The sequence below is a fragment of the Haliotis cracherodii genome, unplaced genomic scaffold (assembly GCF_022045235.1).
Source record: "Haliotis cracherodii isolate W230 unplaced genomic scaffold, xgHalCrac1.p SCAF_5, whole genome shotgun sequence".
In the NCBI taxonomy this organism is placed as follows: Eukaryota; Metazoa; Mollusca; class Gastropoda; order Lepetellida; family Haliotidae; genus Haliotis; species Haliotis cracherodii.
Window position 1 is genome coordinate 14,905,983 of NW_027266308.1, and position 13,350 is coordinate 14,919,332.

At 40.6% G+C, this 13,350-nt stretch overlaps 1 protein-coding gene across 1 annotated transcript; it reads right to left on the reverse strand.

Moving 5' to 3' along the window:
• Positions 1-1,401: 1,401 nt before the first annotated feature.
• LOC139443209 (molecular chaperone MKKS-like) lies at positions 1,402-11,390 on the reverse strand. Its single transcript, XM_071224181.1, has 7 exons — positions 11,272-11,390; positions 9,654-9,992; positions 7,326-7,550; positions 6,128-7,146; positions 4,880-5,064; positions 4,232-4,342; positions 1,402-3,744 (listed from the first exon to the last, which is right to left on the reverse strand). The coding sequence occupies exons 4-7, from the start codon at positions 7,143-7,145 to the stop codon at positions 3,280-3,282; spliced, it is 1,779 nt and encodes a 592-aa protein (XP_071080282.1). The 5' UTR covers position 7,146; positions 7,326-7,550; positions 9,654-9,992; positions 11,272-11,390; the 3' UTR covers positions 1,402-3,279.
• Positions 11,391-13,350: the final 1,960 nt, after the last annotated feature.

Here is a 13,350-nt window from a genome sequence, read left to right on the forward strand (position 1 = left end):
AACAAAGGTGTCCACGACAGTGTCATGTCTGGTTCCCTACAGCAGCATATCAATGGTCCAATCTCTCTCTGTCCTGTCGATAAACGTGTCATGTTACTGTCAAGTACTTCTCGTGCATTCACGAATATTGAATATATGGTGTTATACCCATATGCACCCAGTGATCACAGTGCATGGGCACTTTCATGTTTAACGAATAAAGTCACGTAACACCTAACTCAGTGAACTGAAGCAAGCTTCGGTTGCACCCGTGTCTGTTGAATTTCTCAGATTGGTTTATCGTGATTTGGAAATATAATTTCGTGTTTGCATTCAAATTCTAATAAATTTTTATCTTAGTACAATTTCTTTTGCTCGTCAGTTAAGAGAACAGAGCATAGAGTCATGTTTCATGTTATCCCTGGCACATTTAGTCTCCCTTGTGTGGTCTGGCCACTAGGGCATAAACCCCTCAATTTGACATTATAGAACTGAAATGTTATTGAGAGACTGGGATATTTGTAAAACAAAGTCAGTTCCTTTGTGTTTTTCAAAAAACATTTTTAAAATGGTCCAACAGAAAGGTGGTCACGCAACTAGTTTTGCCTTTCTTGAGTTGAGTCAGTGAGTGATTATGGTTTTAGCAATATTCCAGCAATATCACGGCGCGGGACACCAGAAATGGGCTTCACACATTGTACCCGTGTCGGGAATCGAACCCGGGTCTTCGGCGTGACGAGCGAACGCTTTAACCACTAGGCTACCAGACCGCCCCTTCTTGAGTTGAAATCTGCACGATACATACATGGAACACATATACTAACGGGAAGAAGTAACTGCGCTTCATATAGTATTCAGGAACACTTTAATGTTCATCTGAACACAATATCATCTTTTTGGAGGCAACACTCATGACTTGCCACGGGTGGATCGTCTGTCCACGTGTGACGACATGTCAATAAGTCAACCATATTCGGTTGGTGCATCTACGGAATCCATACCAAACTGCCACATAAACAGCTCAGACAATTCATTGGTTGAGACCAATCAGTTGCAGAACTGCCTGCAACCGTTTGGGGGAGCACAACAGCTAGCCCCAGTGTCCAGCCAGCGGTATTGGTGACTTGCATCGCCAAGTCAACAAGTCTGACCACCCCATCCCGTTAGTCACCTCTTACGACAAGCATAGTCGCTTTTTACGGCAAGCATGGGTTGCTGAAGACCTAGTCTACCCCGGATCTTCACGGGTCAGTGCATTTCAAGAGCTCAATTTAGAAACAGGGTGAATCTGTGATTTGAAGCCATGTTCATCAATTTCTCACAACTATGCATAGGTGTGTACATCACTTCTTTAGTGAAACTCAAACAACAAACACAATCAGCGGATCCTGGCATGTCTTAGGGAAGCAAACTCATACTCCATTTCAACCTGATATATTTAATCATCACATCATATATCACACAATCTTGATTAAATCGTGTTCTTTGAATTCCACAATTCATACAAATTCCCATAAAATACACACAATAACTGACAACCATGTCCAGGCTGTACACAATGCAGTGGCAATATGTTTACGTCTGTTCTTGAAATCAAAGAACTACCATTGTGTTCAAGATGTGAGGCAGGGTGAAATGGGGATGAACATTGAATCCAAGATTATCACATTTATACGGCGTCCAGCAGTGTAAGTACCATCCTCTTATGTCTTTTGGTATGACGCAGCTGGGTATCGAACCCCAGACCTTCCTTTCTCTGGGCGGACACTACCACTAGACCACAGAGGCGGTCTTGTGTTCAAGAGTTCATTAAGTTAACTGGGATTCCACTCCACCAAGTGGTGGCAGCTATGTTGTACTAGGCAAATATTAACACATCAAAACCCTCATTTAACAATCAACACTGTTTCAAAACTAACCTATTGGGAAGGCTAACATTTTCATTATATACAAATATTCTACATCTAGTTGTATTCATTGCATCTCTTATGATACACTAGCTTCACATGAAAAATATATTCAGAAAAACTAAACCACCTAACTCATTTTTGAAACTATTTCATACCAATCTTTTTAGTTGATGATCTATAAGAGAACTTAACCCAACCAAGTTTCAGTTAACCTCGTCACATATTTTACACACATTCAAGGAGCATCAGAATAATGAGGGAGGAAAACTCAACATGATAGATCCTTGAAATTTATCACATAGTTGAATACAACAGGCATGGATATGATCAGCACATCCTGGTACAACTATGGAACATAACTCCGTACAACAAATTGTGTTACCCCCACATCCAGGGCCACGTCATGAAACATATTTCATGACCCACCTATCTGCTAAACATCAAAGAAAGATAGGACTGGGCTTCATACCACGAGTCGTATATCACGTCACATACATGTACTGTGTTGCAGAACCAAATTTATTCAGACTATATTTCAGTACCCATTACACTAGATCTTCACAATCATTACAACTACATTAAGGATAACACAGCTGTGTTAGTTAGACAATCTAAACAGAGCTTCATCTCGATAGCGCTCAATTTAGGCTAAAAGTGAAAAAAGCCTTTTAGGGGGTTTCAAGAAGGGCTTTGTTTGATATCATAGCACAAAGTCATTGATCTAAGCTGATATTCTGTTGCAGTTAAAACAGTACAAACAAATCAGTATAAATATCATATTGGGTCACAGATGCAGCCCTTTTCACTCATAACTTGCAGAATTTCTGTATTTAATCATGCAATAAGTTCAAAAAGTAATGTAAGAAAGAAGAAAGACAAATTGTTAGTCATATGAAAATATTATTAAAAGTACTTTTCAAACTGTAATTTGCCAATTCTATAGGTCCCAAACAAGCCCTATCCCACCTCGCCCTAGTTACTGGAGCTGAATAAAGTAGGGAAGGTCTTCATCCAACCATGTACACCTAACAAGAGTCCTCAACCCTTGTGCCTCAGGCTGCAACAGGACACTTGTTGTGATACACTTCGGATCTCGACTATGGTCACAATACACCACATGAAGGTTCAACATCTGCCAAGCTCAGAGGAAATGTTCCAGCATTAGCAAGAATGACTAGGGACCCAGGCAAAGCATATTTAGTAAACTTGTCCCAGTAAATATAACAATAGTTTGATAAATCTGATAGAGTAGTATCTAAATTTCATTTTCATAAAAATAATAATGTCTTCCCTTGTCTTATATCCACATGTTTTGTATCAATACGTGAGCTCACTAGACGATTCTCACAATGCATCAAATACTTGGTGAATGGTCACAGCACTAGTGGTGCTAGTCGCCATCATGTATGTATTGACAAATGCTGAGGACAGTGTTTGCAGTAGCAACAGCCATCTTGAGAGCATTCCTCATGACTACCAGAGGATCAACCACTCTTGGAAACGCATCTTCCTCAGGGACCTTGGCCATCTTGTGCCAATCAATCTGCTGTTTCTTCCATAGACCACGTCCAGAAATGTACTCGAACTTGCCAACACTCGCCATGTCCAGCAATCCACAGTTACAGGAACTAGTCTTAGAATGTATGTTACTTGCATCGATGTTGGGAGACTTCCAGATATGGCAATATTCAGCATCAGTCAAGTTGGAAACTGTGCCTGAGGTCGTAATACTGAGGTCGGAGGTCAGCCTCAAGGCCAAAGACAGAAGACACTGGGTGAAGGTCTCGAGGCCGGCATTCAGCTGTGACTCAGTACACTCAAACTCATTTAGAAGCTTTGGTTTGTCTTCTTGGACCTGTAAGGAAGAAAGATTATTCATTTGGCCTTGAAAGTTATCAATTTGTTGGTTACAATTTTTGAAAAAATGCTTAGGGTCAATAATCAGCATAAACAGGATACCGACAAAAGCAAAATGTTAAAAACATGTTTGTCTTTGACATCTCTAAAAATTAACATCAAAATCAGAAAAATACAGAAAACATAATTGAAAATTGAATAACAACAGAACTCAGTTTTTTAGGATTCTAAACTGTTAAGTAATCTGATTCCCTTGCTTCTTTTCTTTGTTGCTTAATGCCGCATTCAGCAATATTCCAGGAACATAACAGTGGCTCGTAATAATCCCCCAATTGATATTGTAAGTTTAATTCACGTCGTCGGGGTAAGACCACAGAAATTCAAAGAAGCCACCAATCCTGACCAGAAGATCTCTTTGGTAGCACAATATTGCCTGGGAATGTTGTTGTCTTCACTTAGTCATTGTGACATAATGTGTGGCTTACCTTCGCCACGAGGTAAGCAGCGACATGGCAGAGCCAGCATCCTCCCCCAGACAGGACGTGGGGAGCTCCCAGCAGCAGCTGCAGGGTGTGGACGGACGTCTGGCCCAGGACCTGGGGAGGAGAGACAGACTTCAAAGGGCTTCTTTGTAAACAAAACATTATTGTGTATCAAGGGTTGTGCCCAGAACGTCTAACTAATTCATTTGTCAAAAGCTTGTGCCATTGTAGAGTGTGGAGAATCTCTGTAGTGAAACAATATGTGTTAGTGGGGATTGGCAGCTGTTTGATTGTTTGTTGTTTTGCACTCAGCAATATTCCAGCTATATAGTACAGCTAGTCAGCGTTATCATGGTTATGTGTAGTATTTGTCAGTGGCAGCAAATGATTGAAGTACTAGTACAAAATATCAAGTGTTGTCGTGTCCAGACTAAAACAGTCAAAAATAGCGAGTGGAGATTTCCAGAATGATTTTGTACTGGAAGTAAAGTTATATGATCAATATTCTTATAGCAAGCAATTTGAAGGCATCTTCCCTGCTATCAGGCTAATACGCCTTGTATTTGTTGATCAGTACGGTGTTAAATAAGCAGTAAGGGGTGTTTAGTGTTGGGGTCTGAAGCTCATCTTGGGTGAAATAACCCTACATACCTTCACTTCCTGTAGCATCTCATCAACGGAACTCTTTAGTATCAGAGTCACGATTGGTGAGTTCTCCTGAGTCAGGTGAAGATAACTCTTGTCACACCAGATCTGGTGGGTGACACTATCTAGCCAGCCAAACCCACTCCAGCCTTCCTCCGGGTTGACAGTCAAAACTGACAGGGGAGAAGCACCTAGGACAACCAACAGTTGCTACACATATCAGTTGGATTTCTTTTGTAGCATCACATAAATTTATCCAAAATAGACAATTGGTAACTTTAAACAAGTTGAAATGTGGAGAGAGTGAGAATAAGTTGGGTTTAACGCCACTTTGAGCAACATTCCAGTTACATCACGGCGTTTGAATTATGGAAAGGGACAAGCTGCGTCAATATTAGGGCTGTAACGATTCACTCATGTATTTGGTGAATCGAACCGTATTCATTCATGAATTGAATTCGTCATTCGTAGCCACTACAATCGAATATTTATGAATATGCAATCATGTGCATTTACATACCCTGTACCTAAAAATATCCATAAAAGTTTATTAAAACATATTAAATGCATAGACTTCTTCAAAAACAACACTCTTATTATATTTAATTTGACTGTATTGTGGTCACTGGTCATTGTCGCATTTGAGCTGATACTAGTACCTGGATAAGTGCAGTATATTAATGTTTAATATATCAATAATTACCAGACCACGTCAAATAATTTATGTTATTGTTTCACTGAATATAACAAATAATACATCAACTGCTGACTTGTAATTGTATTCATGAATTAATATTCGTATCCGTTACCCTATATTCGTGATACAAATCGTTTTCACCTCATAGTGTATTCGTTGCAGCCCTAGTCAACATCATCACAGTTAACATGACATTTAAAGCAGCACAAGGTCTCAGTCTGTTATCAGTCAGCAGTGGCTACCATTACTGAGACACTATTGGTTTGGGTGTCTAGTAATCTAGTTATCACTTTATCGGCTTGATGAGGTTTTGTTTCTTTATTGCTCTGCATTATTCCAGCTATATGATGGCGGTCTGTAAATAATTGAGTCTGGAACATATAATCCAGTGACAGGGATATGGAATATGATGACATGCATCAACCAAGTCAGCAAGCCTGACCACACGATCCAAGATTTATTTCAGTGAAGCCCATGGTCTTAAAAATGTTATCTTTCCTTTCAAACCTATGGGCTTGGAAGAGTAGAGACTCAATATGTGCATTCCTTGTACCCACCTGTGAGGTCTCGAAGATAGGGGATGGTTGAAGATCCTAGCCTGTCCACAAACAACAGTCCAGCCTGTCGGAGAAACACCTTGACCTTCGGATGGATCACTCTCTGGCACAGAAGCAGTCCGACACCGCAACGCAGGAGCTGCTGGCACAACGACAACATCCTCTCCACCACTACATCACCGACATCAACACCATGCTCTGTCTCATACATTGCATCTACAAGCCCTTCTGAATCCCCTGACATAGATTCTAGCACTACTGCTACTTTAATCTTAAGAAATCCTTTTTGATTGGGTACAGATGTTACATCAAGGGTTTTCTCATTCACAGACGATAATTCGGGACATTCAATCAACAATCCTTTCAAACATGTGGATTCCAAGATGTCAGAGTTCGGGAAACATTGTATGTGCACTCGATCCGAAAAGAAGTCCTGTCTTTCTGATGGTATTGTACACAGGAACACATCCAGGAACACGGCAAACAGTTTGTCTTGCACTTCAATTCTCATATACGAAAGTTTTGGCCCACACAAACTTCTCAGTAGAGTCATCACTTGCTGAAGATTAAACACATCTATCTCAAACTTGCACGCACACTTACTTGAACCCAAGTAGGTATCTATAACATTCACAAACCTTTCATAAAACTGGATCAAAAGTTTCCTGTGTACATCTGTCTTTAGAGAATTATCCAACAGAGAAAGACACAAATTAGCTGTGAACAGTCCGCCATCTTTAAATCTCTGTAAATGGCCTTGAACAGCACTGGTAATGAGCTTTAAAACTGGTGTTGAAATTGACATAACTGACAGCAAACGAAAGGATAATTTTGTCCATGTGACATGACCTCCAAGGGAGTTCTGAATGACCTTGGCCTTGCCACGAGGTCCCTGGCATGAGGCCAGGAGGTCCCGGAAGACCTGAATCCTGGTCCTAATGGCTGGGTCCTCAAGGCAGTCCACTTCAAGGTGAGTCTGAGTGGAGGGCCTTTCACGTCTGCTTGCAGGTTGGGCCATCCTGGGAACAAACACTCATACATAACTCTGGGACTTTCATATTTCCTTAAATTCAGGTCTTTAAGATGTTATATTAACATTACATTCAATTAATAATGTAAAAATAAACATGAACTACTCTTCTTTACTGGTCTTGTTATCAGTGAAATACAAGTCTCTTCTCGGACCTTCAGTAAATACCTTCAATATTGTCGGAGTTCATCTTGTGGGCTCCTGAGGTGTATGTTTCCAGGACGCCCTCTCCGCGGAGGTGGAGGCCTTGGCTTCCCAGATGGGGTACGTCCCCAGGTAGATGATGAAGGACAAACCAATCAGAGACACAAACTTGTTGCGTTGAGTCCACATGGACGCATTGGCCAGCATCCCTCTCCAAGCTACTTTTTCAGAATTCATTTTGCCTGTATTCTGCAATGTCATAAGAAAGACAATGCTAGTCTGTGCATAAAACATTTGGGTCTACTAGCTCAAACTTGGCATTAAGCATCAATAATAGTGATATATTCTAAGATTCTTTGCTAAAAGAACCTTATCCTGCGTCATAAACCTCTTGTGATGTCATCCTATTGTTCCCCAGTCAGAATGTTATATCCCGAGGTTTTTAGAAATACAACTTACATTAAAACTGTAACATAAGAATGTATAGAAATTTATTTCGCATTTGAACACAATGTAATGAAATGTAAAATCAAATGACAGTTGTTTTCTTTATATTCCCGCGGATTGAACACGCAACTTTCGTAGCCCAGTGAGTGTACCACTAGCCTACAGAGGCACTTTTAAGAATGTTTTCTTTAAGTACCGTACACAAGCAACAGACATTTTACACCCGTTTCCTAAGGTTCATGGAGAGTATTACTGTAGGCCTGGCCAAGTCCAAATTTACTACCGGGTACCCACCCCGCTACCTGACCCTACCCAGGTACCCACTACAGGTCTCAAGAGTTGGGTACAAAATGTCCGATTGGAAATAGTTTGAGCGTAGCCCTGGCAAAATGTATTTAAATATATGTATAAAACGATCTGGTCATGCATACACTAAAGTTGACTGAAGTGTTATTTTTATTCAAACCTATGAGTGAGTGAGTGAGTTTGGTTTAACGCCGCTTTTAACAATATTCCAGTTATATCACGGCGTGTCAGCTGATGTGGGAGGAAAGTGCAAAGTGATGCAGGCCTCAGACGTTTACCACTTCGGTGAAACCCACGAGCACAGGTTTGGTGCTGACAAACCTAGAAACATAATCGGCACGAACCGGGATTCGAACCCACAATCATAGGTTTCTGGCGTGCCCAAGGGATGCAACTCTGCACAGCGAAACGCGGCACCTTAGACGACTGGGCCACCTGTGCCCCCTTTCAAACCTATGAAGGTCAGAAACAATGGTGCTTAGTCAGAAAGAAATGCAAACATTTGTGACTTGTACTGTAACCATAGAGTTCTAGATATTTTTAATCATTAAACAATGTATCACAAGACTAACCATGGGTCTGGGTAGTCCTGTGGGTACCTGGGTCCTTCTCAGTTTTAAATTTCTTTTTCAGTTTATAACGTGCATCAGATTTATCCCTTGGATTTGGGTTTTAAATCTCATAAAAACCCTCGAACGTGCTCTGCCCTACACTTAAAGTTTACTTTTTTAGTTCCCGTTCAAATTACCTCCTCTCATGATCAAATATATCCCCGGTAACATTGTCATCCTAAACAAATCAGCTCAGTGATTTAGCCACACCTGCTCAGGAACAATATTGGCCCAAAATCTACAGATATTGTCATCGAGAATTCCTAAATTGAAACAAAATATTTTCCAATTAATGTAATCATATTAGTAAGTAATATGTTATGTTGTTGAGACCTTAAAAAAAATACACTTTTGAATAAAAAAGACAAACACCAATATGCCTGCCAAGGGCACTAATTAGCATGATTAGGTTTGAATCCTTCATCATGTTCATAAATGCTATTAGTTGAGCTCACAAAACCAAATAGAATTTCACTAGACTCAGGCTTCAGGCAAGTGGATTAAGTAGTACACTGAAATATTATGGTAAAATGGGATAACACTTCTAAAGTAAAGTACAAATTCTTATACATTTTTGGGTTGAGTCCCATCTGGGATTCGAACCCGCACTCTTAGAGTGAGGCACCAAATCACCAGCAACATTTCATCCTACCGGGTACAGAGGTGAAAGTGCTGCCTCAGGAGACACCACATATAACATGTGCTTCAGTGTGGTTGCAGGAGTGAAGGCCTAGAAACTCTCAGGAGTCAAACTGTCAAACATGGTCACCCATCCATGTAGTCCATGTTGCTGATTGTCTGGTCCAGACTCGATTATTTTACAGACATATAGCTGGAATATTGCTGAGTGCAGGCATTAAACAACAAACCATACCAAAACCAAAAAACTCCATGTTGCTAAACTTCATCCTACTTGTGCAAGGTTGATTAGAAGAACTGAACTGGACAAACTGGTAAAAATGAAAGGAAAATTTAATGACATTCTTACCTTTTCAATAATATAATTCAGTCGTGGTGGTGTTCCCAGGAGAACTGAATCTTCCTGCAGATGATAAATCTACAGATTTTGTCCACTGTCACAGTTTTAGATTCCAGTTCACAATAAGCACTGTAATCCTGATTTTAACAAACTACTTCTTGGTTGCCGCTTCTGCTCTTGTGAGGTCAAGTCCCATGACTTTTATTTCCTTGTTTTCTTTTGGAACATACATGTCGGAGAACTGTAACGCATACCAACCCAGATGAGCTCCGACGACAACAGGCACCATCACAACCAGAACACGGTTACGACGCAAGAAGGCGGTGAAGGCGTTCATGATCACCCAAGCTGAAATAACAAGATAGAACAGAGGTTACATACGTTACAAATTCATGTACTTGGATCAGACATATTCCGTCATTCCTGTACAGCTGGAGGAGGTTTTTTTCAATGAAAACATATCAAATGGATGCATAACGCAACAGGTAACAATTTTGTTATGAATTTCTGAAAATACACAGTATCTGGTCATGAGTACATGTCATTATTTCAAACTGCCTACCAACAATGATTGCGAAAGAAGTCAGGATCAAGCAAAGCAATAACTGACAACATGGGCACCAATACATTTTATTTGTTTGTTGTTTAACAGCGCACTCAGCAATATTCTAGCAATATGACGGCGGTCTATAAATAATCAAGTCTGGACAAGACAATCCAGTGATTGACATCATGAGCATCGATCCATGCAATTGGGATACGGCTCAGCAGGATGTAGTAGTCATGTCAAATGTTTTGGCTACAGGAAACAGTCATGGAATTTCCACTCAAGCCAATTTCACTCACTACAATTCGTCAGTGACGATGCAAAGCCGACTCATCCCCTTGGGGCCAGCTGACATGCCTGTGTCAGCTACGCCTATGCCAGCTATGCCTATGCCAGCTACGCCTGTGCCTTACTAGTTCCTTACAATGATCAACATTATCCTTTCACTCATGAGTATCTGTGAATTTAACGTCTGACACTTGGAACCGTTAGCACCATATCGGCACATTCCTCCAATCACCACTAGGTATCTTGTAGATCACAAAGGGACAATTGTGCAAAATGGCATTGGGATCACTCATGACTGTCTAGAGACCAAAGTAACGAGACACCATGCCTACCCGTAACCTATGTGAGTCTCCGTGACATATCTGATTATTTCTGTTCAGTTTCAAAACGTCTCAGGTAAATTTGCACTAAGTTTCACAGTGTGGACGTAGCTCAGTCAGTTCGGTGTCGGACAAACAATCAGCAGGTAGCAGGTCAGCATTTGATGAATTCTCACAAAAACTGGTTGCTTGTCTTTGAGACGTGTCACCTACGGCAGAAATCGTCCTCATGAGAAGTTGTGTCACTGTATTCCAAAGGTTCTCCCATATTTGATGTTCCTAGCCATGATATTGCTAGAACATTGTTAAAAGGGGTGTAAAACGTTATTCACTGTCACTAAACAAGTTGCCTATTCTTTCACTTCACTATGTAATACAATTGTCCTGCACATATGTAGCTGCACGCAAGTTGCATCATGATCATAAAGCTAAAACGTCTCATCTTGACACCTGATTATGTTATGTAACTTACCACAACTAAAGAAATCGATGCTATGTGGCAACAAAATATATTTAACTCGGGAACACCATTTCCATGTATTATACAAGTTAAGGCATGGAGTTTGCCCTTCCAATGCGTATCCTCTTGGTAAAAATCCGGACAGAAACGATTCCGCCGGTGCAAAGCATAAATGTTCCTTATGATATTTGTTCCATTAGCGTCCAACAGCAATGTTGGCAAAGCGAAAGGTGCTAGACGATACTCATGCGGTAGTTATGTTGTGACTTATTCAGTAGATGCCTGGACACCTGGACACATTCTTACATAATGGACACGTGATTTCTTTAGCGCAGACGTTCAGAATGGGGTTCGCAGTTGTAATTTGACATATTTACCTATGGTGTAAACCTAAGTTCCTTAGAAGCAGTAAAGTTTGGAATTGCATGTTATTTAAAACACATTTGTGATGTCATTCTATTGTTTGAATGCTCCATTAATTGTCAAGAATGGAGAGTTGTTTGTCAACTATACATTATGTTGAACCAACATTTGAATTTATTTCCACTTGGAATGGACGGAATGTTTTTCTACATTTATTGACAAGTGAATAATTTCATTTTTTTCCTAAAACGTGTCGACTGCGATGTTCGAACCCGCATCGTTTGATTTGAGAACGTGTAATTGTCAACCTCAGCTTCGGTGGCACATGAAGGAATGGTGTGAAATTAACTATTCAATGTTTTCATAATTTTGCATCATGCTTAAACTCTCAAAATAGTATGTATATATTTTGTGTTAGAGCAGCTTACCTGCAACAATGTTCATATTTACAACAATTAGATAAACATCTTGCGAGAAAAAAAACAAATCAGGTAATATATATATCCATGTTCGGGGCTCTATATTTTCTATAATTCCCGTCAGCATGTATTAACAATGTGTAAGCGATTGATAAGATACCAGTTTGGAACCCAACGATATTGTGAAAAGCCGTGTACCATGCTTTGTAAATTTCAGCTCGCGACTGAACTTGACGCACGTGCAACAGCGGCAGACAACGCATTCCTCGTGCATCACGAAAGGGCGACTCACACAGTATAAATACAGTCCATAAAGAGTTCTGGTTTATTTTTAAAATAATTGCAACAACAGAATATTTTGTCAAAGTGTAAATGTAGGGATGAGTTTTGTTTTAAGTTGGGGAATATCCTCGTAACTCTCCATTCCTTAAAAATAATGGTCCTCGGCCCCTGCGGGTCCTCTGCTCCATCATTTTAAGGGGATGGAGAGTTACGAGGATTTTCCCCTCTACATAATCCCCTGTTAAATTGAGCTTTAAGCCTTGTGCGTGCGGGTAATATATAACCTTTCAACTTTTATGCTATTGTCTATGTAGTTTATGCCTGTTTCAACTTACTTTATGCTCTCTAAACTTACTTTATACATTTCTTTCGGTCGGAATATATGTCTAACCACGGGGACATTCCGCCATATCACATTCATACCCCGTTGTCTCGAAATACTGGGGACGACCGAAATAGTTATTTTATTACGCTAAATTGAGTTCGAGACAACTGCAAAAAAATACACATCTGTTTGAAGCAATGGTAAACACATGCATAGTGATACTTTGCCGGGACGCGACTGTGTGTTGGACTAAACGGGGGTTTCGACACATCCGAGTTCGAGACAATGGGGCTCGTCTGTATTTTGTAGTGAGTGAGTGAGTGAGGTTTAACGCCGCTTTTAACAATATTCCAGTTATATCACGGCGTGTCAGCTTAATGTGGGAGGAAAGCCCGAAGTGATGCAGGTCTCAGACGTTTACCACTTCGGTGAAACCCACGAGCACGGGTATGGTGCTGGCAAACCTAGAAACATAATCTGGGCGAACCGGGATTCGAACCCACAATCATAGGTTTCTGGCGTGGCCAAGGGACGCAACTCTGCACAGCGAATCGCGACGCCTTAGACGACTCGACCACCCGTGCCCCCCCTGCAATTATTTTGTAATCACAGCTTACAGTAAATAGGATCCGTTGCAAACGCTGCATGTACTGCGTGCCATGGTGTCAGGTTCAAATTGTTGATAAATCTATATAAGTTTTG

Excerpts from the sequence above, each read along its gene's own strand:
- LOC139443209 (XM_071224181.1), bottom strand. The coding sequence starts at position 7,145 with ATGGCCCAACCTGCAAGCAGACGTGAAAGGCCCTCCACTCAGACTCAC. Across the intron at positions 5,065-6,127 it reads CTATCTTCGAGACCTCACAG|GTGCTTCTCCCCTGTCAGTT; the intron begins GTGGGTACAAGG and ends TGGTTGTCCTAG. Across the intron at positions 3,745-4,231 it reads CTGCTTACCTCGTGGCGAAG|GTCCAAGAAGACAAACCAAA; the intron begins GTAAGCCACACA and ends TCTTCCTTACAG.